The sequence below is a fragment of the Toxotes jaculatrix genome, chromosome 3 (genome assembly GCF_017976425.1).
Source record: "Toxotes jaculatrix isolate fToxJac2 chromosome 3, fToxJac2.pri, whole genome shotgun sequence".
Classification (NCBI taxonomy): domain Eukaryota; kingdom Metazoa; phylum Chordata; class Actinopteri; family Toxotidae; genus Toxotes; species Toxotes jaculatrix.
Genome location: NC_054396.1, coordinates 27,942,545 through 27,970,018, shown reverse-complemented (window position 1 = coordinate 27,970,018; position 27,474 = coordinate 27,942,545). Strand labels below are relative to the sequence as shown.

General features: G+C 37.3%; 1 protein-coding gene across 1 annotated transcript in view; it reads left to right on the top strand.

Moving 5' to 3' along the window:
* The window catches only part of LOC121179885 (glutamate receptor-interacting protein 2-like), a 35,376-nt gene extending 25,595 nt beyond the window's left edge, over positions 1-9,781 (top strand). Inside the window, exons 16-24 of the mRNA XM_041035007.1 lie at positions 366-510; positions 3,237-3,376; positions 4,186-4,374; positions 4,543-4,699; positions 5,945-6,059; positions 6,470-6,683; positions 6,907-7,097; positions 9,244-9,390; positions 9,623-9,781. Coding sequence (XP_040890941.1) covers positions 366-510; positions 3,237-3,376; positions 4,186-4,374; positions 4,543-4,699; positions 5,945-6,059; positions 6,470-6,683; positions 6,907-7,097; positions 9,244-9,390; positions 9,623-9,781 — 1,457 coding nt within the window. The remainder of the gene's footprint in view (positions 1-365; positions 511-3,236; positions 3,377-4,185; positions 4,375-4,542; positions 4,700-5,944; positions 6,060-6,469; positions 6,684-6,906; positions 7,098-9,243; positions 9,391-9,622) is intronic.
* Positions 9,782-27,474: the final 17,693 nt, after the last annotated feature.

Below are 27,474 nucleotides of genomic sequence, written 5' to 3'. Positions count from 1 at the left end.
GAAGAGTTTTAACATACTTCTGGAGTGAAGTGGGTGAAGTGTGTGTGTGTGTGTGTGTGTGTGTGTGTGTGTGTGTGTGTGTGTGTGTGTGTGTGTGTGTGTGTGTGTGTGTGTGTGTGTGTGTGTGCATTTGAGATTAACAGGTAACATGATGCAGTATCGCCTAGTGAACCTGAAGTGCTGTTAGTGTGTGTATGTGTGTATCAGATGAGCAAATACGTCAGACAGTATCATCTACTCCTGAAACAGTAGAATAACGTGTGTGTGTGTGTGTGTGTTTGTGTGTGTGTGTGTGTGTGTGTGTGTGTGTGTGTGTGTGTGTGTGTGTGTGTGTGTGTGTGTGTGTGTGTGTGTGTGTGTACCAGATGAGCAGGAGACGTCAGGCAGCATCATCTACACAGTGGAGCTGAAGCGGTATGGAGGCCCTCTGGGTATCACCATCTCAGGCACCGAGGAGCCTTTTGACCCCATCACTATATCAGGCCTAACCAAGAGAGGCCTGGCCGAGAGGTACACGCTCTCTCACATGCACACACACGCACGCACGCACACACACACACAGTCTTTTTTTGGAAATCTAGGTTGCCAGTTTGAGCTGTGAAGCATGAGGAAAGGCACTCGAGCTGAAGATTTTTGGATTGCTCAGTTTTCACATATTTTAATATTTTGCTTCAGTACCAGTACAGCATCCACATGTAGTACATGATAATATAAAAAAAACTAAGCGTGACTATAAAGCATTAAAACCACAATATGCAATATCTAAAAATCTAACTAGTGCTAGACACAGACTAAAAAGGACTCAAGGAGCTTGCTAGCCTGTGAGTCAGCCACAGCAACATCTTCTAGTAGCTAATACTAGAGTAGTATTAGTTGGCCAGAAGCATGGTCACATATCGACTGACAGCTGGTAGCTCCCACCCCTGATTTTGGCCTTCTCTGATTGGTTAGAAAGGTGAGGCTTGGTTTCTGTGCAAATACTCTAATTTTCTTTTATAACTGTGCCTCATCAGCATCCAAAGCATCAAACTTCATCAAATTATTTCACTCCAAAAACCCAGTTTGTCATTAGATCGTGCTGGTAATGAACCAGCTTGAGGCTTCACATCATCCTACACAACATGAAACCGCTCACCTGCAGTTCCACTGTGGCTTTATGAGAGATATCATGTGGGCGTACACTATGTTCTCTGTAGGGCAGGTAAGCTCATGTGGCTAATCTATACCTCTTCCACTGGCAGCACATAGGAACACTCTGTCCCACTGCACAAACAGTTCTACTGTGTATATCTGTACTTTCTTCTAAAACATTTAAGACATGACATAAAGTTTTTTTTTTAATTGATGTCTATTGTCAGCAACAAAGACATATTTTAATTTTCACTAGTTAATTCTTTCACATTGTGTTTTTAAATAGCTAGTTAGCGAATTCACCAGTGGACGTGTGTGATTCCTACAAATTCTCAGATCATCTTTGTCCCTGCGTAGGGAGCAGGGATGTGTCTGTTCGACTCATGCCAGTGTGTGCATGACAATGTTAAATAAACCCAGTGGTCTGTAATACACTAATACACACGAGGAGTCTGCTGACTGTCACTTTTTTGTTTACTAGTTCATGCTGCTGAATAACATGAATAAATTAAGCTTCCAACAGTACGTTTCATGACAACGTTGCATCCTGAATATAATCCAAAGTGCAATAAGATTCAAATCCAGGATAGCACTAAAGTTCAGGTACTAAATAATTAAACAAAATAAAAATCTCTGACAGTGTGAGCAGTGTCTCCATCAGTGATCAGAATACTAACCATCCCCTTTGGTGGAAAAGGTCTTGACTTTTCATCAAGGGTCACGACCTTTTGTCTTCTTTGTCCAGCTGCTGGTTTACAAACAATATACTTAGAATGGGCAGTCCCCAAAGTGAGGCAGTTGAAGGAACTTACTCATGTTGCCTTATTTAGTCCTCCCTGTCAGAGGGGTGAAAACCTTATTAGGAGAAATACTAGAAGACGGCGTGGGCAACAAATAGTAGGATTCCCCACTGGCAGCTGAGTGTGCGGCAGGTGCCATGTGACATGGAGTGATGACAGATGAGATAATGAGAAACATAATGCGACGGAGAGATGGGATAGCAGCTAGTGTCCACAGCAACGAGACTGAGCAGAAGACGACATAATGGTTTTCCTGAGTCAAAATCGTCCACTCCTGAATTCAGTTTACATCCCGTCCACCACACGAGCAGCTTACTGCTTACTGCTACACTACTATACAGACACACACACACACAGTGACCCCATTTCTTGATGTCTGTGATGTAATTGTTCTATTTCCTGTTGTAAACTGCTGTTGATAAAGCACTTTGCCTCAGACCTGTTGGCTAAAAGTACTCTATAAATAAATTCGGCTCAGCTTGACACAGAACAAAGTGCAGGAATACAGATGATATCATGGTGACAGCTGCGTGGCTGCTGGAAAATATTCACACCAACCCAGTTTTTCTTTGAGCTGTACCTGGAAGCTGTAATTTTATTAAACCAGCAGAGGTAAATAGAAAGTGCAGATATAAAATTTGGAGAACCTGCCCTTTCAAAAGCACACACTTCACTTGTGCATATAAGTTTAAAGCATGTAAATGTGATACGAGCGTATGTGTGAGATAAGAGCTCAAACTGAATGGCATCTCTATCAAAGTAGGCCATGAGATAACGGACTGTTTTAAATTTTACGCCAGGTGTCATACAGTGGCCAGCGATAGAGGGATTATAGGGTGTTATTCATTCCAGAGTCACCTTGTTATGACCATGGACTAGTCATATGGTTATTTACACAAGTTTTATTTAAACATGAACCACTTTAAATTAAATTTCCCAACCCTCTGACCTGTAAACAATGACAGTATCACTGCAGCGCTGAAGTTTCAACATTAAGTTTCCAAGTATCCAATCCTGTGCCCTACAAATTACATTTGTATACAACTACTTTTCAGGTTTGGGGAAAGATTGTGGTCTTGTTTCAATATTGAAAAGAATCAGGCTTTTCTGGAACTTTAAAGGGTCAGGTCACAAAACTACAAAAAGCTGTAGGAGTAATCATTTCTAAACACATTCAACTGTCTTACATTAAATTCACTCTCATAGTGCTCTTTTCCTGTATGTCCATAATACTATATTGTATATTACTTTTTGTACCCATGTGTATTCACTCACCCATCTGTACTTGCACAAATGTGTGTCCAGGACAGGGGCTATTCACGTAGGGGATCGGATCCTGGCCATCAACAGTGTCAGTCTTAAAGGGAAGCCGCTGAGTGAAGCCATCCACCTGCTGCAGATGGCTGGAGAGACGGTCACCCTAAAGATAAAAAAACAGCTGGACAGTAAGTATGAAATATTTTCATAGTAACCTGCCATCTTAAATCTCTGGCTCGATCAGTGGTGTTTTGATGAAACAAAAATTGTGTGTTGTGGTCAAGGGGGGAGTTGTAGGTTGCAGGCTGATACATTTTTTGTTTTTGGTCTGTATTGATGTAATTCTTACATAAATTAGGGCGTGGTTACGTTGAGTGACAGCCCCATAGACAGGCACTGGCTGTTAGCTCTTTGCTAAAGCATCGGCTGGGCTAGGCGGTTACATCCAGAGGCCTCCGGCTACCTCCAGCGGTTGACAGGGGCTGCAGTGTCCGTGTTTGTTTGCCAATGTTCGGATAGGTTTTTGTGACAGTATGGCTTGTTGTAGTGTAGACTGTACTAATCGACCATCGAAGGAGTCTGTGTTGCAGTTTTTTCGGTAAGTAAATTTCTCACTATTTTACCTGGATGTTTGCACTAATTAGCATGTATTAGCATATTTTGCCGCTGGCTTATGACTTAATTGCCGATTTATGGTCGCTGCTGATACAGCTAGAGGACCGGAGCAGCGGGCTGACCTGCTAATATCTCTTTAACATTTTAAGAGTGATCCATTTAGAAACTGGGAGTCATAATGTCACATTTTTGGCAATTCTCAAATATCTTGTCTTGCTTTTATAAATAAATTATCTAATGTTGCCTCCTGTGATCACTTCAAAATCTCCAGAGACAAGCAGCCTGGTCTGAAAACTGGCTTATTGTCTGAGGATTTCTTTGTTGTTTGACGATAAGTTATTTTGGACAAAGCTAATTCCAGCCTCTTCTCTCCAAGATATAGAGGAGAGAAAAGCAGCAGAGGTAGAAGACACGACAGAGAATGAGCTCAGTGATCCAGAGGAGGACGATTTGACAGACAGCCAACAGACCAATAAGCTTTCCGAGCTCTACTCCACAACCATACCCAGCGTGGACTCTGCCATGGAGTCATGGGACGGCTCAGGGCTGGACGCAGGCTATGGCAGCCAGGGTAAGCTGTACGTGTAGACTGTGAAAGTTCGGCGTGGACGAACACCACAAAACGTTCAGAGTAACATTTACAAAGCACTGAATGATGAGCTTAAGCATTTGTTTTAATGAAATGGTTATATCCATGTACAGCAGCCATCTGTAAATGAGCACCTCTGTCCTTCTGCAGGCACATACAGCAATCAAGCAGCTGGTATCGCCCTCCACCCCCATGAGTGGCGTAGTGCCAAGCAGCAGCGCAGCGCCACATCTCCTCCTGCACGCCGGAAGAACTACCCCTTCAGTGATGGAGGGTTCAGTGAGGATGACTGGGACAAACCGCCAGGGTAGGACAGAACTGAGTTTTATATTTTTAGCTACTAATCATGTATCCTGTGTAGTTCTGCTGAACAATTTTGAACACACTGCTGTACAAGTTTAGATCTTTTTATTCAGCAGCCATTGGTTTCCATTCATTTTTATGTTAGAGTTGTAAGATCTACTTGAAATCTTGTCAAAACTACTCATTATGGTGTAATTTAAGTGTGTTTGAATCCATATTAAATGTAGGCCTAGCACTGTCCTGGCATACTGCTCAAATGCTCCCCCATTTGGGCAATATGGGGAGGGGTGGGGGGGTGGGATTACTGGAAGTACTGTATAACGAAACTAGCAGTTATTACATAATCAGTTAATCTTTCAATTACATCTTTTATTAATCAGTTCATTGTTTAATCTGTGAAATGTCTGAAGAATAACGACAGTGGTCGGTTTATGTTCAGAGAGGTGGTCAGTTAATTTTCTGTCTAATGAATTAATAAACAAGCTGTTTAGCATTTTAATGGTTATCACTCATGAGGAGTTGGCTAAATGTTTCAGCACTAACTGTATATCTTCTTAACTCTTGCATTTATTTTCTACAACCAAGTATTTTAGCTTTAAAACAGAAGTTTGTGTTTGATTTTATGGTTTGTGGTGCTAGTGGCAGCACAAAGAGTTTGTGGTGAAGTCAGTGAGAGTGAACGAGGATCTGTGTGTGTGCACAGTGATGAGTCAGGAGGTTAAGCCTTGCGAGGAGAGTAACATTCACTGGGGTTATATAACACTGCTGGGGGTGGAGAGGAAAAGGGAAAAAAATCCTCTGCACAATGAAAGTGAATTAATCTTGTCAGTCGAGGACATTCGGTGTTAAAAGATTACTCATGTTGGATTTAACTGGAACGGATAGCCTTATCCTATACCGGCACCGCTCTGTGTTCACAGCAGTTTTGTTGATGGCGCCACCCCCTTTGCTGATACATGTACACAACATGCAAAAGGAATTTCTCTGTGTGATGTTGAGACTCAGTTCCACAGTAATCATTTATTCATATTTCAGTAACTCGATTGGTCAGGTAAGTGTTATATTACAGAGAAAAGCAGTTTACATAACATACAAGTCATAACCAGGAGGCAGAGCTCCCAAGATTAAGCCCGAAAAGTTTCTGTCTGAACGTACATTTGTTTTGGATTAAAATGTGTTTTTAGCATGAAATGGTGAGAAGGGGGTGAGATAACCTGTTTCTAAAGCAGCTTCACTGTGTGCGAGACAGATTTATTGGCCAACAACCCGACGGTATTCTGTTGGATCCAGACGACAGCTTCTGGTGTCAGGCGCTTGAGGACCTGGAGACCTGCGGCCAATCAGAACTGCTCAGAGAGATAGAGGTCAGAGGTTTTCCCTTGTCACGTTACTTGAACAGCAGAGTACGGAGCCAATGCACACGGCTGCAACAGCGTTACCATAGGCTCTGCTGCTATGAAGCAACTCCTCCGTGCAAGACTATGAATCCAGTTTAATGTACACAACAGCGATATCACAGTATCAGAGCCATTAACACACCATCCTCAGCTGCTATTTGTGGGCCATCAACAGTAGCACTACTCAACAGACATAGTAATAACTTGACATAGGCCATACTAGCTTTTTACCATCAACAATACTCACAAATTTTCGTTTTTTACTTCAACCTAACCACCACAACCCAAAAAAAAAAAAACCCCCGGCTAAAAATACCTATGGTTAACTTATACCTAGTTATACCTAGTTTAAGTGTATTTTGTATTTGTTTGTGCAGGCATCCATCATGACAGGCACAGCCATCAGTCTGGGCGTAGATGGTGTCAACAAGCCTCCAGCTGAGCCCATACTGAGCCACAGCAGGATGAGCCCCTTGCGGAGAAATTCTCTCTTGCACCAGGGAAACCTGCTCCACCAGGCCGCACACCTCCACCAGGGGCCCCATCTGCATGAGGAGGCCCATCTGCACGAAGAGGCCCAGCTCCACCAAGGTCAGTGGCAGATGTGACAGAACCGAGGGTGGTTGTTTCTCCAAGCTCCTAATATAGGACGGACAAAGGCGTGGGGGGTCAAATTAATCACCATACTACCGAAACTAAAAGAGTACATTTCTGAAAGAAAATCTAATGCACAAGTACGCGGATAGATGTAAAAGCTTGTTAAAATACTGCTGAATACTTTGAATACAAAAACCAACCCCTCAATTCCACCCAGACACCCACCTACACCAGGAGGCCCATTTCAACCAGGAGACCCACCTCCACCAAGATACCCAATCCCCTCTCCTGCACCACGAGCCCAAGCCCAAGGCCTCACTGAGAGTGTCAGAGAGAACGTGGGAGTCTCGTCGGATCAAAGAGGAGATGCAGGGGATTCTGTCCCCGACGCCTCTTGAACTGCACAAAGTGAGTTCAAACCTCCGTCTGAAGACGCTGTTATGATGTGGTTTCTGTTCTTGGATTAAGTGTTGATAGGATTAGGTAAAGTGAGGGCTTCAGTGTAGGCTAAACAGAATTGGCGGCTTACTTGCTAAAGGAACAAATGTAAAAACACTTTGGGAAATATGCTTTTTAGTTTTCTCGTTGAGAGGTTAGTGAGAAGATCAATCCCACTTTCATGTCTGGAGCTGGGGGAAGGAGGAGATGAGCTGAGCTTAGCATAGAGGCTGGAAGCAGGGAGAAACAGTTCACCAGGCTCTGTTCAACATTAAGTCGTTTTGTGCTGGGTGTCCAGTCAGTTTCTAACTTAACAGACCTTTTTTCACAGTAGACATGCACAATAAAAATAAAATAATGAAAGTGACTGAATAAAACTGAAACTAAATAAATAAATATTTAGTTTTATTTACATTAATGATATTTACCTGTGCTTTTCGTGCTGTAACATGGCAAAATGTCTTCTGTGAAAAGTGGCCACAAGTAAATCTATAAAATCAAATGAAAGTAACTTGAGTTGCTTGGAGTTTAAAACACCACTACAATTACCCCTTGAGGCATTTTCTGAGAAAGACATTACATTTTTACAGTGCAGCGTGTTACGTAATATAGCACAGAATGCAAAGTTTACCACCCCGGCCCCCACGGGCAACTGTTGTGCTGGCGGCTACATGTCTTCAACCTCCTGTGGATTTATAATCATGACTTCATACGTGGGTCTGCTCAAACTTGTACAGCCCAGCCCCAGAATGAGAAATACATTTGTTATCCACAGGGAGAAAATACATTAAAAGTGTTTTACTTGGCTGTTTTTCTTATGGGCTCATTGGCCATCAGCCAAAGTGTTACAGCCGTTAAATGGTGTCTCATTAAAAGATCATACAATATTCATATATTATATACTGCCTTTTTAGCTTATTGTTAACCCATAGCTCTTGGCAGAACATCTGGCCCTCATTACCAACTGTAAAAACATCCATTTTGCATTTACTTTCAAAAAGTCTTTTCAAGACATTTCATATACAATGGTCTTAGTGTACCGTTAGTACACTAAAATGTTTCCAGGTCCAGATATCATTAATTTATTACAAATTATTGTTATATACTACAGGGAAGTAGTGATACAAATTAAAAATGATAAAATAATAATAAAAATAATACATATTTCTAGGCCTTTTTCCCTGCTTATTTTCCATCATACTTTCTCTCTTTGGATGGTATCATGGTGAAATCTGTATTTTATACTATGTGATATTAAAAAGGTCTTTAAAAATACAACATGGTGAACCCTGTAGAAAACCTGCTTTTGGGCATACAGTCAAATTTCAAGAAAACTGTTCTTAAAAAAGGATAAAATCATTCCAAGTCTTGCCGTGACTTAAAAAAAAAAGTTGAATGTCAAAAAAGTGGCTAAATGTCCAAAATTAAGTTTAGGTTCATTTCAAGGGCCCTGACACACGAAGACAACATTCAGTGTTGGTCATTTATATTTATTTTTTTTTGTATTTATTTATTTTTCTGGTGCATCAGCACACACAAACTTTAGCTCGTTCAGCGTATTATATGGGAAAGAACCATCTGACTGAGAGGTTAGACCGACTGAAAGGGTGGTTTTACCCTCTTACTGCAGTCTTCACTTATTTATTATTATTATATTATATTATTATATACACTTATTTTTGCTTCTATGTTTAATCTTCCACAAGTCAGTGTGTGGGCAGGCAGCTATTTGTGAGACATTCTAAATTCATACCACATAGGGTATGATGAAACTGTTAAACATGAGAATGGGCGGCTTGTTTGTCTTTGTGCATTTTTTTTCTATATTAGGAGCACAGACTATTGACTAATTTCCATTTAGGCGATGAACTGTCCACTGCATGAGCTGCTGTGACCACTTTAAGTGCAGCTTTTAACAGAAAACATAAGGCCATGTGACGCGGCACCATCGGTCAGTTAGTGTGCTGACCATTTTAGAAAGCGTAGGGTAAAATCCACTGGTCCTCTCAAACAGCCACTGTTTTCCATTCATGTTTAAACTTGCATTGAACTAAATTGAGCTAAAAGATTCAGTTTCACCAAACCGAGCTCATTTCCTCTTGTTTTCCGTCTGTAGGTAACAGTGATAAAGGACCCAGAGAGCGACGACTTTGGCTTCAGCGTGTCAGACGGTTTCTTGGAGAAGGGAGTATATGTCAACATGATCAGACCTGACGGGCCAGCTGACCGAGCCGGGCTCAGACCCTATGACAGGATCCTGCAGGTAATGATAAATGGATAGATTCTTCTGAGCCACAGTGTAGAACATAAGAGGAAGCAAAGATGGCTGCAGTAAAAACTTGGCAGAGCATCAGGATAACATGTTTGGCTCTGAGACTTCAGATAAAAGCAACACTTGGTTTCTGTCTTTGTGGGCTGGCTACAGTAAGGACCCAGCAGCAGTAGCACTTACCACGCCATCCACTCTGTGTCTCTCTCTCTTTGTCTTCGTCCAGGTGAACCATGTCAGGACAAGGGACTTTGACTGCTGCCTGGCCGTGCCTCTCATCACGGAGGCTGGAGACAGACTGGAGCTGGTCATCAGCCGCAACCCACTGGCCAACGATGACCCAGAGGACAATAACAACACTTTAGAACACCCACTAGACCTGTAACAGACACACACACACACACACACACACACACACACACACACACACACACACACACAGATGAATTTATACATAGAAATCTATTCACTCTTGTCACATTCAAACAGGAGACTCAAGAGGTGATGAAGTATACGTATATCTACTGGAACTGTCCCATACACACACACACTCCACCGGCTTGCAATAATTCTACTTAACCACAAAGACTTCTCCCGGAACACACACACACATGCACACACGCGCATGCTCACACAGTCACCCCCTCCCATTCACACTGGGTTGAACTGCTGTCACACAATACATTTCTCAACGGAAGTACTGCCAGAGTGCAGAAAACCCGCCAGAAGCTCTCCTGATGATAGGCTTGGAGTCCTCAGAGTGTTGGTCCGACATAAACAACCAATAACCTGGCACCTTAACCAGCCATTTTAACTGATTACACGTCTTTAAATCTTGTTTTTACTTAAAACAAATGAAGAAAAACCTGAAATTTGAGTGAGGTAATTTCAGCTGCTTAATGCCAGGCCACAGGTTTAGAGAAATTTAAAGCACTGATGGTTGTAGAGAGATCTGCCTTATTACACAATATCGCTAGTGATTTTAGGAAATTTCAAGTGAAACTGAATTGACGAATAGTGAGTTTGCCTTGCTCAGATTTTATTTGTTTTAAGAAAGACACAATAGAAGATCTAACTGTTTATTAAAGGAACAGTTTTTTTTTTAATATTGTGTCTAACTGTGGTCTATACAGATGTAGCCATTGTGGAGGTCCATATTGCTGCTAAGAGTCTGCTCAAATACTGCTGCTCTAATGCAATTCCCAAGAGTAATTTACTGGAAAGGTCAAGTTTAGCTCTTTTTGCAGCTGTCGCGCGAAACCGTACTTTATTAGATCCCACTGCACATCACAATGACAGCTTGGTGATATTTAAAAAATAATAATAATAATAATCGTGCCATCATTACAAGGTCAAGACAGTGATGTCATCACAACTGCCAAACGTTTTTGTTCAGTCATTGAAGGGAAGGAATTGCTTTCCTCTCCTAATGAAAAATGGCATCTTAAAGGAAAGTTACTAACAAAGACAACTTTTGCTGCAACACAACTGGGCAGCTGTGCTCGAGGAGATGCCCCGGAGAAAACTGTGTTGCCAACAGAAGAACATCTTCCTGCAACATTGAGAGATTTAGGTTTTTTTTTTTGGTTTTTTTTTTGTTTCCTCTTTTGCCAGCTGCTGAGAGAGTTGCCTTCATACGTTACCCAATCTGTCACTACAGTTTTCTGAAAGCGCTGGGCCCATCTCAGCTCATTGCTGGCTTACAAAGTCAAACAACAGTAGGTTCAGCATGATCTCAAATAACACCTATACATGACATTTAAGGTGCTGTGGGTAGCACTTAAGAGAAATTCAGTACCACATTAATTTTGAGAAAGTAGTACAATGGTTATAAATAAACAAGGTCAGGTAGACTGTGACAGGAATAAAAAAGCTAAAGCTTATGAGTCTCTGGTGAAAACTGATAATAGAAAAAAAAAAGAAAGGCAGATGGCAACATGTTTATCCCACATGGTTCGTTTTTACAGTAAACAAGCAAACATGTTATATAAGGTCGCTCTGCAGTACCCACGGGCATACAGGAAAATTTGCCTGGGCAGGCAGTGTCAACACTTAGGAATAGTGCTGACTCAAAACTAAGTAACAGTGAAGACCGCCTCTTAACAGAAGTTACATTACTTTGCAGCAGCAACGCTATATGAGAACTTAGATCTTCTACATTTTCTGCAAGATGTGATTTAGCAGCATTGCTTTACACTCATGCTTATAAAATATGAGGTTACACCACATATTGCTGCTTAAATAAGACCAGTAGTCAAATTTACTAGCATAACATAGCATGTTTAGAAATGTTAGTATTGAGTGTACATTATTCTTTAACTGGATACACAGATTGCTGGCTAGTCCCACCTATGCTGCCTTCGTCAAGATTTAGCACAACATTGTGAACAAGTCAAAAACAAGTAACAACTGCTTTGCTATAGGAAACAATGTGGTTCACAGGCAATCTAGTCTTAAAAATAAACTCTCCTAGTATCAACAGCATCACCACAGTCTCAGTTAAAACAAGCTGTGACAGCAAATTTTTGGTTAAAATGCTACACACAGCACCTTCAAATTATGTCTATGGATCATCTATGAACACTTAGTGTTTGTGCTGTTTGGCTTTGAAGGGAAGATTGGCCCATTTACATCACAGAGAGCATGAACAAAGGTAATGGTATCATCTGCAAACATTAAGGCTTTGTCAGGATACTGATGAAGTATCAAGCTGTTCAGACAAGGATCCAGTCACACGTGTACACACACACATTCTCACAGAAGACAGCCAGTATGTAGTGCAGTTGTTGCGCGTGTGTGTGTGTGTGTGATTATATATTTATCCTAACTTTTGTTCATGTTTCTGGGTGTTTGGTTTTGTTGTATTCCCACATCTGTTTATGATGTGCATGTACATAAGTGTGTCAGTACATTTTCTTTCTGTCCTTGTTGGTGTGACACAAAGGGTACAATAACACATGCTGATACCCACTCGATTTAACTAACTGCAGCTGCTGAATCCTCATAGTAGCTTTAGATGAAAAACATCCAAAAGGTGTGTATGTTATACCCACCTCTTCTAATCGTTTCTGAACAATAATATTCTGAAGACTATTATTCCACCTGCCACTAGTGGCTCACGTAACAGAATTTTAATCTCTGCTATGGGGACACTAAAAGGCACTTTGGGAGTCTTATTTAACTTCTCACGTCATGTTTTATGTTTTGTTTTTTTTTTTGTTTTTTTTTGTGCACAGGCTTGTACCTTTTACTTAATTTTTTATCAAAACGTGTGCAGGAAAAGTGTGAGCAAAAAATTCATACAACACACAGGAGTAATACATGTGAGAGAGAGAGGACAGAATAGCCTTTGTCCTCTGAAGGATTAGAAAAGTAACAGGAACAATCACAACCTCTGTTCTCTCTCTCTCTCTTTCACTTTCTTCCAACGTCCCTCGCTCTTTCCTCACACTGTTACATAATACAGTTAGAATCCAGCTGCCCCCTTTGAGAACACCCGTGTGTGTGCGTTGGATGTGTGTATATGATTCTGTACAATTATGTGTGCGTTTGTGTGTGTTGAGGTTTCTGTGTGTACTATTTACATGTGTTTACATGTACATATCTATGGATGGCTGGTTTTGGGTTTTTTTTTTTTTTCGTTTTGAGCATGTATGAGCATGACTGAGCTTTTGAGCATGAGTGTGTGCGTGTGTGTGTATGTGTGTGTTGCAGAGAGAGAGAGCTAGGTGGTGTACATTTCATTGTACAGTGGTGATATTTTTCAGGGCTGTTCACCTTCTTTTCCAAAACCCTTGTGAGACTGAAAACAGTATAAACTCCATTTTTGTGAGCAAGCCGGAGAAAGACAACTTTTTCATGAATAACAAAAAAAAGGGACTTTGACCTCTCTCCAAGCACTTACTACAAAAAAGAAGCACACTGTTGAATACCATGCACTGTAAGTATTTTCATGTACAACGATACAAACTAGTCTGAGTGTTTTTTTACGCAATATCAAGTGGCCAAAAGAAAAAGGGAAAAAAAGAAATGTTTTGTAAAGCAACAAAAAAAAAGAGAAATTGCTAAGAGAAGCCTTCCAAACTGTTCTGTTGGTTTTTATGTATGTATGTATGTACAGTATGTAAGTACATACGTATGTGTGGTCATCCATACTCCCTATGCATTTCTGGGTCAAAGGTCAATTTAAAGCCCAATCCAGAACCGTGACAAAAGTCAAAAGTGGATAAATGAAGTTTTTAAGAAACTTTTTAAAAAATCATCCACAGATTTCAATGTAATAAATGTAACACTGCATATTTACAATTAGGTGGCTGAAAATTTAAATATGACAAAACAATTACTGTGGCAATGTAGGACTGATACTGCAATAATTTTAAATTATATAATTACAAATTATGGAGTTACTGGTTAATTAAACTGGGGGCGGGGGTGCATTGTCAGTCTGAAGATTTTATGACAGTAGACTGTGTTTTATTACACTGGCCTGTCATTACCACAACCCCATTAACAGATGTCATTTGTCAAATTATTACATAACCTGGCATTTACTACATCAGCTGCGCAAAGGCACTTTCACATGCCTGCCATTCCTGCCTGTCCCCATCAAACACACAGTCTCACAAAATATATTGTGTTTCATGGTTAATTTTAATCTAAAGCTCAAAAAGAAGTCAGTTTCTGACCGAGGGAATGCTAATTCAAATCTCCGGAGCAGTGTGGAAAACCAGGCTGGGGAAAGACACTGAGTTGCATTGCTCTTTTAATGACAGCAGGCCATTACTGTGTGTTTCTATAAAAAGAACTGTTCATATGCATTTTCCATCATTGTTCTAATTTGGGGACACATGGAATAAAAGATCACTGCTGTTTTTTTTTTTTTTCAAGTCACATCTCTCTGTATGATTTAAGATTTCTTTTTTAATCTCTGCAGAGGCCATATTGGGGGATCTCAGTTAACCCAACAGCTGGAAAAGCTTACAGGTAAGAGTCAATTATGGTTAGCTCACTGTTAGCCCATTGCCCAGTTTAACCGATAACTAACTATAGCGTCTAGTCAGCTAATCATTAGCTTAACTTACAACCCTGAAACCCAGAAAACTATAGGCAACTAATCATAGTATAGGGTTTTTGACCAGCTAACCAATCATTTGCTTAATTAACGCCAGATAACTACAGTTAAACAGCTAACCATAATGACCTTACCAGTATGTTGCCATTAATGTAAACATGAATTTAGCTTCTACTCTAAATTCAGCTGACTGTGGCTGTGACTCCACAAGAGAAAAATAACGTCTTGTTGCATATTTCCAAATTAGCTAATTTCAGTCAGTCATGCAAGTGCCTCCAGTCTTTGCTTCACATTTCTGATAATCATATGGGAACCTTTGGCATAAAAGCATTTGCACTTTGTTTTTCTGACTTTATTTAAACTTTAAATCATTTTAAAAAATGTGTTGACGTGCCATCAAATCATATTACGGTTCCGGATTGGGCTACTAATAATGTATGCGTTGATATTGTGTATTTTTTTCAGACTGTGTAAAGTTCTATTCTATGTACTATAGTATTTTTCTATGACAATATTACTCTTCCGAAACATGGGAAGAAAATACAAAACAAAACTTATAAAAAGGGAAAATAAAATGTATAACTTTGTCGTTGCTGTCGTTTTGGGTTTTTTTTTTTTTTTTTCCATTTTCTATGAAACAAAGAGTGTACTGCTATACTTCTCTTTTTGAGAAGAACATGAGAAAAGATCAAAAGTTAAAAAAAATAAAATGTCTAATTTTATGTTGGGGTCTGTCATTATTTTGGTGCTTCTGTCTGAACTTTGATGTAATTGTAAATCTGATAATACTGCATATTCTTGTGTGTGACTGATTATTTGAGAGCAGGACAGACTGTTTAAAATCATATTTTTTCTTATATCCACAATATGTGCACTAGTTTTCTGTCACAATTTTGGGAACTTGTCAAGTTCAAGGACCCCATTTTACATCTAAATTTTGGTTCCCTCCCATAAGTACCATGAAATGGCACTGCAACAGAAGTTATCATTCTGTTGCAAACTGAGGGGCAAAATACCTCAGTATTTTGCCCCTCTTTACATGTTTCTGCCACTTAAGCCTACAGCGCATATAGTATTTATGAGTTTTCACTTACAAACAAACATGATCAAGGAGCTTGCATTGAATCATACACTCACCAGCCACTTTATTAGGTACACCTGTTCAGCTGCTCGTTAACTCAAATATCTAATCAGCCAATCACACAGAAGCAACTCGATACATTTAGGCACGCAGATAGTTCAAACCAGGCATCAGTATAAGGATGAAAGGTGATTTAAGTGACTTTGAATGTGGCATGGTCGTTGGTGCCAGACGGGCTGGTCTGAGTATTTCAGAAACAGCTGATCTACTGGGATTTGCACAACCATGGATCCACCCTGCTTTGAATCAACCGTTCAGGCTGGTAATGGTGGTGTAATGGTGTAGGGAATATTTTCTTGGGACACTTTGGGCCCCTTAGTACCAACTGAGCATCATTTAAACACCACAGCCTACCTGTACTGTTGCTGACTATGACCACGCACCATGCACCGATCTTGTGAGCGACATGCCACAAAGCTCAAATCATCTTAAACAGGTTTCTTAATCACGACATATCTTATATCCACAATATGTGCACTAGTTTTCTGTCACAATTTTGGGAACTTGTCAAGTTCAAGGACCCCATTTTACATCTAAATTTTGGTTCCCTCCCATAAGTACCATGAAATGGCACTGCAACAGAAGTTATCATTCTGTTGCAAACTGAGGGGCAAAATACCTCAGTATTTTGCCCCTCTTTACATGTTTCTGCCACTTAAGCCTACAGCGCATATAGTATTTATGAGTTTTCACTTACAAACAAACATGATCAAGGAGCTTGCATTGAATCATACACTCACCAGCCACTTTATTAGGTACACCTGTTCAGCTGCTCGTTAACTCAAATATCTAATCAGCCAATCACACAGAAGCAACTCGATACATTTAGGCACGCAGATAGTTCAAACCAGGCATCAGTATAAGGATGAAAGGTGATTTAAGTGACTTTGAATGTGGCATGGTCGTTGGTGCCAGACGGGCTGGTCTGAGTATTTCAGAAACAGCTGATCTACTGGGATTTGCACAACCATGGATCCACCCTGCTTTGAATCAACCGTTCAGGCTGGTAATGGTGGTGTAATGGTGTAGGGAATATTTTCTTGGGACACTTTGGGCCCCTTAGTACCAACTGAGCATCATTTAAACACCACAGCCTACCTGTACTGTTGCTGACTATGACCACGCACCATGCACCGATCTTGTGAGCGACATGCCACAAAGCTCAAATCATCTTAAACAGGTTTCTTAATCACGACAGCGAGCTCACTGTGCTCAAATGGCCTCCACAGTCACCAGATCTTAATCCAGTAGAGTGCCTAGGGATGTGGTGGAATGGGAGATTCACACTGTGGATGTGCAGCCGACGAGTGCTATCATGTCAATATGGACATAAATCTCTGATGAATGTTTTCAGTACCTTGTTGAATCTATGCCACGAAGAATTAAGGCAGTTCTGAAGGCAAAAGGGGGTCCAACCCAAGGTGTACCTAGTGTGTGCATGGAAGTAAGTGTTTTGGGTAGAGGGACATAAAATACACAATTGTACACATACAGTGTTATAATGTACATATCCTATTTAAAATTTGTGTGCTTGTGTTTTTCTGTTTGTGTGAATAAGGGCCTCTTTGTGTGCATCTTCCAGTCTGTGTAAATTATGTGTACGTGCAATTTTCCTCAGTGCAGTTTTCTAAATAACACAGTTCATTTTGTGTGTGTATACTGTACTGAACATTCTGCTTCTGCTGACTTAATTATCCCCAAGAGTCTACTGTTACATAACAGGTCCAGCACACACAGTGTATACACACACAGCAATAACACATGGGAAAGTAGTTTAACACCACATGCACACGATATGCACATTTACACACACTAGCTCACAGACTCACACACAAGTATGCAGGCACCCAGTTAGTAATTCTACTGACAAACAAGCCAACTGTAAAACAAGAAATTCTGTATTAGGACTATATCACAGGCCTTCCTCATGATTTTCCACTTTCCAGACAATACGTACAAAAACACATAAATACTGACTTCCAACAACAACTACACGTTTTCTTTTTGTCTTGGCAGCCAGAAACAAGCATGTATTGACTGACAGCAGCAATACAAAGACAACACGCTAGGCGACAGGAAAATTGAGATCAGAATTATGTCCCTAGGCAACAGGAAAAAAACAAGCTGGATCCTACCACAGCAGTGTCATCCATTAGGGAAGCTGAAGAAAGGTTCAGATTCTTCCTTTGGGTACAGGTGAAGATTCAAACAGTGGCTCTCCATTGCCAGAATCCAAGGTCCAAGGCACTGTATCTTCATGGGGATCCCAAAAATCTAGCCAAGACATTACAAAAAGAGGAATTAACCCACAGCAAAAAGGTCCTAGGATTATGTCAGTCACAACTGTTGTTATCTACAAAACTGTTTAGTTTTCACTTGCAAATTAATAAAATTCAGTTTTCGCTGAACTAAGGTTCTGACTTATTTTGCTTACTCTGTAGTGTTTCACACTTCTTTTCACACTTTTTTCCCTTACTGTGTAGTGTCGACTTGCAGCCCGGTAGAGGTGCAGATTTACTTCCCTCTCCCAATATGGAACTTGTGTTGATCTGACCAATTAGAGAGCTGATCTAAAAAATAAAAATGTTGTGATATGCATTAAGCTATTCCTTCTCTTACAGAAAATACTACTGACATTACTACATTTAACAAGTAGCATTGTACTTTCTACTTCAGTACATTGACTTGACATGTATTGTTACTGGTTACTTTTCACATTAAGATTCCAAAACATTAGAGCAGTTTGTAAAATATACTGTTATAGATTAAACTTGCTAGCAGTATATGAAGTAAAGCAGCATTAAAAGCTGCTTATATCATGCATCAGCAATAACGAAAGCATTGCTCTTTGAAAGAGGCCATTCTGTATAACTAATGGTAATGTACAGCAATAAAAATAATTAAACATGGTGACAGGAGTTTCAGCTGTGAACTGGAAACAGTCTTTAGCTCATGTGGTACAAACTGCACTAGTGGATCCTACTGGTTGGCTGGGGCACCTATACAGTATGTGGTGGAACTTAGGGGGAAAGCACAAACCTTCCAGTCTGCAGCTTCCCTGAGGACAGCAGTGACTGGTCTACAGTGTAACGGGAACTGGACGTCAAATGAGAGTACACAAGGGGAAAACCTGCAAAAGAAATGGAAAACCGTGCATACACAGTGTCCCTGAGGCCTGCACCAAGTAAAACCACAACATCCTGGGATCAAAACTAGCCACATTTGATTTTCACATCATCCTTCTTACTCTGGCCTTCCATTTCCTTTCTCTTTCTATTTTTGTCTGTCAAACAAAAAAGCAAAAGTACCATGAAACACGAATCTTAAAAACACACAGATTTGTTTTTGTTTTTTTCTTTGTGTGAATGCCAAAAAACTGTCTTGAAGATGAAAATGGAACAAAAAATTCTCAGCAGCTAAGTCTATTCTTGGAGCTGGCAGGCAGAGAATGGAAATGTCAGCGGTGTGTTTCTTTCTCTGGAGTGCCAGTTATTTAAAGCTCAGACCGCAGCAACGCAACAGCAATATTCATGTTTTTCAACAGCAGGTTCAAACCACCAACTTCCTCTGTGTTACTGCTGAACCAAGGGGCTGCTGTTGGGTCACATGGGAGCAATAAGCATAAAAATCATCATTGTATTTGTGTACTGCTTTTCTAGGCGCAGTTATAAATTGAGACAAAAAAATGAACAATGATTTGTGACTGAATTACAATTTTTCCTGAAAGAGCAGATTGCTTAATGTGAAGCATAAACAGGACATTTTAAATTAGTATGTAATGCAGCACTCTTGTAAATACGTTCATGGGAATTGTTGTCAGTTGATTTGATATGGAAAAAAAAGGGAAAAAAAGGTTCATGTAACCGCAGCTATTGAGGGAAAATTACAGTCTGGGAAAATTAGCTGTGTTGAGTACCCAGCTTCTGTTAATCACTACCATGTCTGAGCCTTTACTTCCTTGTTGTGAAACGGATGTTTGGGTCAAAATATTCCATAAACTGAAGCTGTATACAGCAGCTTCACAGAGCTGCTTACATTATTTCAGTAGTAGGGTGATGGGGTATTTGTACTGTTTTTCCCTTGTTTTCAGTAGTTAGGAGCTTAGGTAAGTGATTTCTGTTTGGTAAGTTTTGTTAGGTAACCAAAGATTTAACTCAGTTTCTGTGGGTTGTACTGCCCAAATGAAGCAAACAAGAGCCCTTAAGTTATAAGAAATATATTGTTTATACGGTGAAAAAAACAACACTTAATTATTTACTACAAATTACCACTTGGATATCATAAAAAAAGGTGTTGACTTACTGAAGAAGAGAAGCCAGGTGGAAGTTGGACTTGTATCCTCAGAAGCTGTCTTGTAGGAACAAATCATCAACCAGGTCCACAATAGGTCCACATGAAACAAGACCTACTATATGGACCAAGAATGGTCAATATGCGAAATCCGGTTAATTACCATATTAATTCTGCGATCACTTGGTATTTGCATTAACCCTAGTGGTTGCTTCTCTCCTACTCTCTGTGGTCACATATAGGTAATGTTATACAGCTGAATTCGCACTTAACCTGTTCTCATTTATATGTTTTTTTCTGTTTCTGTTGTCAGAAAAATAGAAGTATGAAGTAGTGAGTGAAATCGGGCCCATAGTATAGTAAGGCTTCAAAATATGCCAAAAAAAGTTGGATGTAGTATGACCTCAAAATGTCATAAAAAACGTCATAGTATAGTAAGGTGTCAAAATCGGTCAAAAAAAAGTGAAATTTTTTTTTGGCCTCAAAATGTCATAAAAAACGTCATACTATAGTAAGGTGTCAAAATCGGCCAAAAAAAGTCAAAAAAATTTTTGACCTCAAAATGTCAGAAAAAACGTCAAACTATAGTAAGGCGTCAAAATGGGCCAAAAAAAGTCAAAAAAATTTTTGACCTCAAGATGTCATAAAAAACGTCATACTATAGTAAGGCGTCAAAATCTGTGAAAAAAAGTGAAATTTTTTTTTGGCCTCAAAATGTCATAAAAAACGTCATAGTATAGTAAGGCGTCAAAATCGGCCAAAAAAAGTCAAAAAATTTTTTGACCTCAAAATGTCATAAATAACATCATAGTATAGTAATGCTTTTTTTTCGGCCAAAAAAAGTCAAAAAATGTTTTGACCTTAAAATGTCATAAAAAACGTCATACTATAGTAAGGCGTCAAAATCGGCCAAAAAAAGTCAAAAAAATTTTTGACCTCAAAATGTCATAAAAAACGTCATAGTATAGTAAGGCGTTTTTTTTGGCCAAAAAAATTCAAAAATTTTTTTGACCTCAGAATGTCATAAAAAACGTCATAGTATAGTAAGGCGTCAAAATCGGCCAAAAAAAGTCAAAAAATTTTTTGACCTCAAAATGTCATAAAAAACGTCATAGTATAGTAAGGCGTCAAAATCGGCCAAAAAAAGTCAAAAAATTTTTTGACCTCAAAATGTCATAAATAACATCATAGTATAGTAATGCTTTTTTTTCGGCCAAAAAAAGTCAAAAAATTTTTTGACCTTAAAATGTCATAAAAAACGTCATACTATAGTAAGGCGTCAAAATCGGCCAAAAAAAGTCAAAAAATTTTTTGACCTCAAAATGTCATAAAAAACGTCATTCTATAGTAAGGCGTTTTTTTTCGGCCAAAAAAATTCAAAAATTTTTTGGACCTCAGAATGTTATAAAAAACGTCATAGTATAGTAAGGCGTTTTTTTCGGCCAAAAAAATTCAAAATTTTTTTTGACCTCAGAATGTCATAAAAAACGTCATAGTATAGTAAGGCGTCAAAATCGGCCAAAAAAAGTCAAAACATTTTTTGACCTCAAAATGTCATAAAAAACATCATAGTATAGTAAGGCTTTTTTTCGGCCAAAAAAAGTCAAAAAATTTTTTGACCTCAAAATGTCATAAAAAACGTCATACTATAGTAAGGCATCAAAATCGGCCAAAAAAAGTCAAAAAAATTTTTGACCTCAAAATGTCATAAAAAACGTCATTCTATAGTAAGGCCTTTTTTTCGGCCAAAAATAGTCAAAAATTTTTTTTACCTCAAAATCTCATAAAAAACGTCATAGTATAGTAAGGCGTTTTTTTCGGCCAAAAAAAGTTAAAAATTTTTTGACCTCAAAATGTCATAAAAACGTCATACTATAGTAAGGCGTCAAAATCGGCCAAAAAAAGTCAAAAAATTTTTTGACCTCAAAATGTCATAAAAAAACATCATAGTATAGTAAGGCTTTTTGTTCGGCCAAAAAAAGTCAAAAAATTTTTTGACCTCAGAATGTCATAAAAAACGTCATACTATAGTAAGGCGTTTTTTTTTGGCCAAAAAAATTCAAAATTTTTTTTGACCTCAGAATGTCATAAAAAACGTCATAGTATAGTAAGGCGTCAAAATCGGCCAAAAAAAGTCAAAAAATTTTTTGACCTCAAAATGTCATAAAAAACGTCATACTATAGTAAGGCGTCAAAATCGGTCAAAAAAAGTGAAATTTTTTTTTGGCCTCAAAATGTCATAAAAAACATCATAGTATAATAAGGCGTTTTTTTCGGCCAAAAAAATTCAAAAATTTTTTTGACCTCAGAATGTCATAAGAAACGTCATAGTATAGTAAGGCGTCAAAATCGGCCAAAAAAAGTCATACTTTTTTTTGACCTCAAAATGTCATAAAAAACGTCATACTATAGTAAGGCGTCAAAATCGGCCAAAAAAAGTCAAAAAAGTTTTTGACCTCAAAATGTCATAAAAAACGTCATACTATAGTAAGGCGTCAAAATCGGCCAAAAAAAGTCATACTTTTTTTTGACCTCAAAATGTCATAAAAAACGTCATACTATAGTAAGGCATCAAAATCGGTCAAAAAAAGTGACTTTTTTTTTTTTCCTCAAAATGTCATAAAAAACATCATAGTATAGTAAGGCTTTTTTTTTCGGCCAAAAAAAGTCAAAAAATTTTTTGACCTCAAAATGTCATAAAAAACGTCATAATATAGTAAGGCGTCAAAATGGGCCAAAAAAAAGTCAAAAAATTTTTTGACCTCAAAATGTCATAAAAAACGTCATATTATAGTAAGGCGTCAAAATCGGTAAAAAAAAGTGAAATTTTTTTTTGACCTCAAAATGTCATAAAAAACATCATAGTATAGTAAGGCGTTTTTTTCGGCCAAAAAAATTCCAAAATTTTTTTTGACCTCAGAATGTCATAAGAAACGTCATAGTATAGTAAGGCGTCAAAATGGGCCAAAAAAAGTCAAAAAAATTTTTGACCTCAAAATGTCATAAAAAACGTCATACAATAGTAAGGCGTCAAAATGGGCCAAAAAAAGTCAAAAAATGTTTTGGCCTCAAAATGTCATAAAAAACCTCATAGTATAGTAAGGCGTCAAAATCAGCCAAAAAAAAGTCAAAAAATTTTTTGACCTCAAAATGTCATAAAAAACGTCATACTATAGTAAGGCGTCAAAATCTGTGAAAAAAAGTGAAATTTTTTTTTGGCCTCAAAATGTCATAAAAAACGTCATAGTATAGTAAGGCGTCAAAATCGGCCAAAAAAAGTCAAAAAATTTTTGACCTCAAAATGTCATAAAAAACGTCATAGTATAGTAAGGCGTCAAAATCGGCCAAAAAAAGTCAAAAAATTTTTTGACCTCAAAATGTCATAAATAACATCATAGTATAGTAATGCTTTTTTTTCGGCCAAAAAAAGTCAAAAAAATTTTTGACCTTAAAATGTCATAAAAAACGTCATACTATAGTAAGGCGTCAAAATCGGCCAAAAAAAGTCAAAAAATTTTTTGACCTCAAAATGTCATAAAAAACGTCATAGTATAGTAAGGCGTTTTTTTCGGCCAAAAAAATTCAAAATTTTGTTTGACCTCAGAATGTTATAAAAAACGTCATAGTATAGTAAGGCGTTTTTTTTGGCCAAAAAAATTCAAAATTTTTTTTGACCTCAGAATGTCATAAAAAACGTCATAGTATAGTAAGGCGTCAAAATCGGCCAAAAAAAGTCAAAAAATTTTTTGACCTCAAAATGTCATAAAAAACGTCATAATATAGTAAGGCGTCAAAATCGGTCAAAAAAAGTGAAATTTTTTTTTGGCCTCAAAATGTCATAAAAAACGTCATACTATAGTAAGGCGTCAAAATCGGCCAAAAAAAGTCAAAAAATTTTTTGACCTCAAAATGTCATAAAAAACATCATAGTATAGTAAGGCGTCAAAATCGGTCAAAAAAAGTGAAATTTTTTTTTGGCCTCAAAATGTCATAAAAAACGTCATACTATAGTAAGGCGTCAAAATCGGCCAAAAAAAGTAAAAAAATTTTTTGGCCTCAAAATGTCATAAAAAACGTCATACTATAGTAAGGCGTCAAAATCGGTCAAAAAAAGTGAAATTTTTTTTTGACCTCAAAATGTCATAAAAAACATCATAGTATAGTAAGGCTTTTTGTTCGGCCAAAAAAAGTCAAAAAAATTTTTGACCTCAAAATGTCATAAAAAACGTCATAATATAGTAAGGCGTCAAAATCGGTCAAAAAAAGTGAAATTTTTTTTTGACCTCAAAATGTCATAAAAAACGTCATAGTATAGTAAGGCGTCAAAATCGGTCAAAAAAAGTGAAATTTTTTTTTGGCCTCAAAGTGTCATAAAAAACGTCATACTATAGTAAGGCGTCAAAATCGGCCAAAAAAAGTGAAATTTTTTTTGACCTCAAAATGTCATAAAAAACATCATAGTATAGTAAGGCGTTTTTTTCGGCCAAAAAAATTCAAAATTTTTTTTGACCTCAGAATGTCATAAGAAACGTCATAGTATAGGAAGGCGTCAAAATCGGCCAAAAAAAGTCAAAAAATTTTTTGACCTCAAAATGTCATAAAAAACGTCATACTAGAGTAAGGCGTCAAAATCGGTCAAAAAAAGTGAAATTTTTTTTTGACCTCAAAATGTCATAAAAAACGTTCATACTATAGTAAGGCGTCAAAATCGGTCAAAAAAAGTGAAATTTTTTTTTGGCCTCAAAATGTCATAAAAAACGTCATACTATAGTAAGGCGTCAAAATCGGTCAAAAAAAAGTCAAAAAATTTTTTGACCTCAAAATGTCATAAAAAACGTCATAGTATAGTAAGGCGTTTTTTTCGGCCAAAAAAATTCAAAATTTTTTTTGACCTCAGAATGTCATAAAAAACGTCATAGTATACTAAGGCGTCAAAATCGGCCAAAAAAAGTCAAAAAATTTTTTGGCCTCAAAATGTCATAAAAAACGTCATACTATAGTAAGGCGTCAAAATCGGTCAAAAAAAGTGACATTTTTTTTTTACCTCAAAATGTCATAAGAAACGTCATAGTATAAGTAAGGCGTTTTTTTCGGCCAAAAAAATTCAAAATTTTTTTTGACCTCAGAATGTCATAAAAAACGTCATAGTATAGTAAGGCGTCAAAATCGGCCAAAAAAAGTCAAAAAATTTTTTGACCTCAAAATGTCATAAAAAACGTCATAGTATAGTAAGGCGTCAAAATCGGTCAAAAAAAGTGAAATTTTTTTTTGGCCTCAAAATGTCATAAAAAACATCATAGTATAGTAAGGCGTTTTTTTCGGCCAAAAAAATTCAAAATTTTTTTTGACCTCAGAATGTCATAAGAAACGTCATAGTATAGTAAGGCGTCAAAATCGGCAAAAAAAAGTCAAAAAATTTTTTGACCTCAAAATGTCATAAAAAACGTCATACTATAGTAAGGCGTCAAAATCTGTGAAAAAAAGTGACTTTTTTTTTGGCCTCAAAATGTCATAAAAAACGTCATATTATAGTAAGGCGTCAAAATGGGCCAAAAAAAGTCAAAAAATTTTTTGGCCTCAAAATGTCATAAGAAACGTCATAGTATAGTAAGGCGTCAAAATCGGTTAAAAAAAGTGAACATTTTTTTTTACCTCAAAATGTCATAAAAAACGACATAGTATAGTAAGGCGTTTTTTTCGGCCAAAAAAATTCAAAATTTTTTTTGACCTCAGAATGTCATAAGAAACGTCATAGTATAGTAAGGCGTCAAAATCGGCCAAAAAAAGTCATACTTTTTTTTGACCTCAGAATGTCATAAAAAACACCATAATATAGTAAGGCGTTTTTTTCGGCCAAAAAAAGTCAAAATTTTTTTTGACCTCAGAATGTCATAAAAAACGTCATACTATAGTAAGGCGTCAAAATCGGTCAAAAAAAGTGAAATTTTTTTTTGACCTCAAAATGTCATAAAAAACATCATAGTATAGTAAGGCGTTTTTTTCGGCCAAAAAAATTCAAAATTTTTTTTGACCTCAGAATGTCATAAGAAACGTCATACTATAGTAAGTCGTCAAAATCGGTCAAAAAAAGTGAAATTTTTTTTTGGCCTCAAAATGTCATAAAAAACGTCATACTATAGTAAGGCGTTTTTTTTCGGTCAAAAAAAGTCAAAATTTTTTTTTACCTCAAAATGTCATAAAAAACGTCATAGTATAGTAAGGCGTCAAAATCGGCCAAAAAAAGTCATACTTTTTTTTTTACCTCAAAATGTCATAAAAAACGTCATACTATAGTAAGGCGTCAAAATCGGTCAAAAAAAGTGAAATTTTTTTTTGACCTCAAAATGTCATAAAAAACATCATAGTATAGTAAGGCTTTTTGTTCGGCCAAAAAAAGTCAAAAAAATTTTTGACCTCAAAATGTCATAAAAAACGTCATAATATAGTAAGGCGTCAAAATCGGTCAAAAAAAGTGAAATTTTTTTTTGACCTCAAAATGTCATAAAAAACGTCATAGTATAGTAAGGCGTCAAAATCGGTCAAAAAAAGTGAAATTTTTTTTTGGCCTCAAAGTGTCATAAAAAACGTCATACTATAGTAAGGCGTCAAAATGGGCCAAAAAAAGTCAAAAAAAAATTTTTGACCTCAGAATGTCATAAAAAACGTCGTACTATAGTAAGGCATCAAAATCGGTCAAAAAAAATGAAATTTTTTTTTGGCCTCAAAATGTCATAAAAAACATCATAATATAGTAAGGCGTTTTTTTCGGCCAAAAAAAGTCAAAAAATTTTTTGACCTCAGAATGTCATAAAAAACGTCATACTATAGTAAGGCGTCAAAATCGGTCAAAAAAAGTGAAATTTTTTTTTGACCTCAAAATGTCATAAAAAACATCATAGTATAGTAAGGCGTTTTTTTCGGCCAAAAAAATTCAAAATTTTTTTTGACCTCAGAATGTCATAAGAAACGTCATAGTATAGGAAGGCGTCAAAATCGGCCAAAAAAAGTCAAAAAATTTTTTGACCTCAAAATGTCATAAAAAACGTCATACTAGAGTAAGGCGTCAAAATCGGTCAAAAAAAGTGAAAATTTTTTTTGACCTCAAAATGTCATAAAAAACGTCATACTATAGTAAGGCGTCAAAATCGTTCAAAAAAAGTGAAATTTTTTTTTGGCCTCAAAATGTCATAAAAAAAGTCATACTATAGTAAGGCGTCAAAATCGGTCAAAAAAAGTGAATTTTTTTTTTTACCTCAAAATGTCATAAAAAACGTCATACTATAGTAAGGCGTCAAAATCGGTCAAAAAAAGTGAAATTTTTTTTTGGCCTCAAAATGTGATAAAAAACGTCATACTATAGTAAGGCGTCAAAATCGGCCAAAAAAAGTCAAAAAAAATTTTGACCTCAAAATGTCATAAAAAACGTCATACTATAGTAAGGCGTCAAAATCGGCCAAAAAAAGTCAAAAAATTTTTGACCTCAAAATGTCATAAAAACGTCATAGTATAGTAAGGCGTCAAAATCGGCCAAAAAAAGTAAAAAAATTTTTTGGCCTCAAAATGTCATAAAAAACGT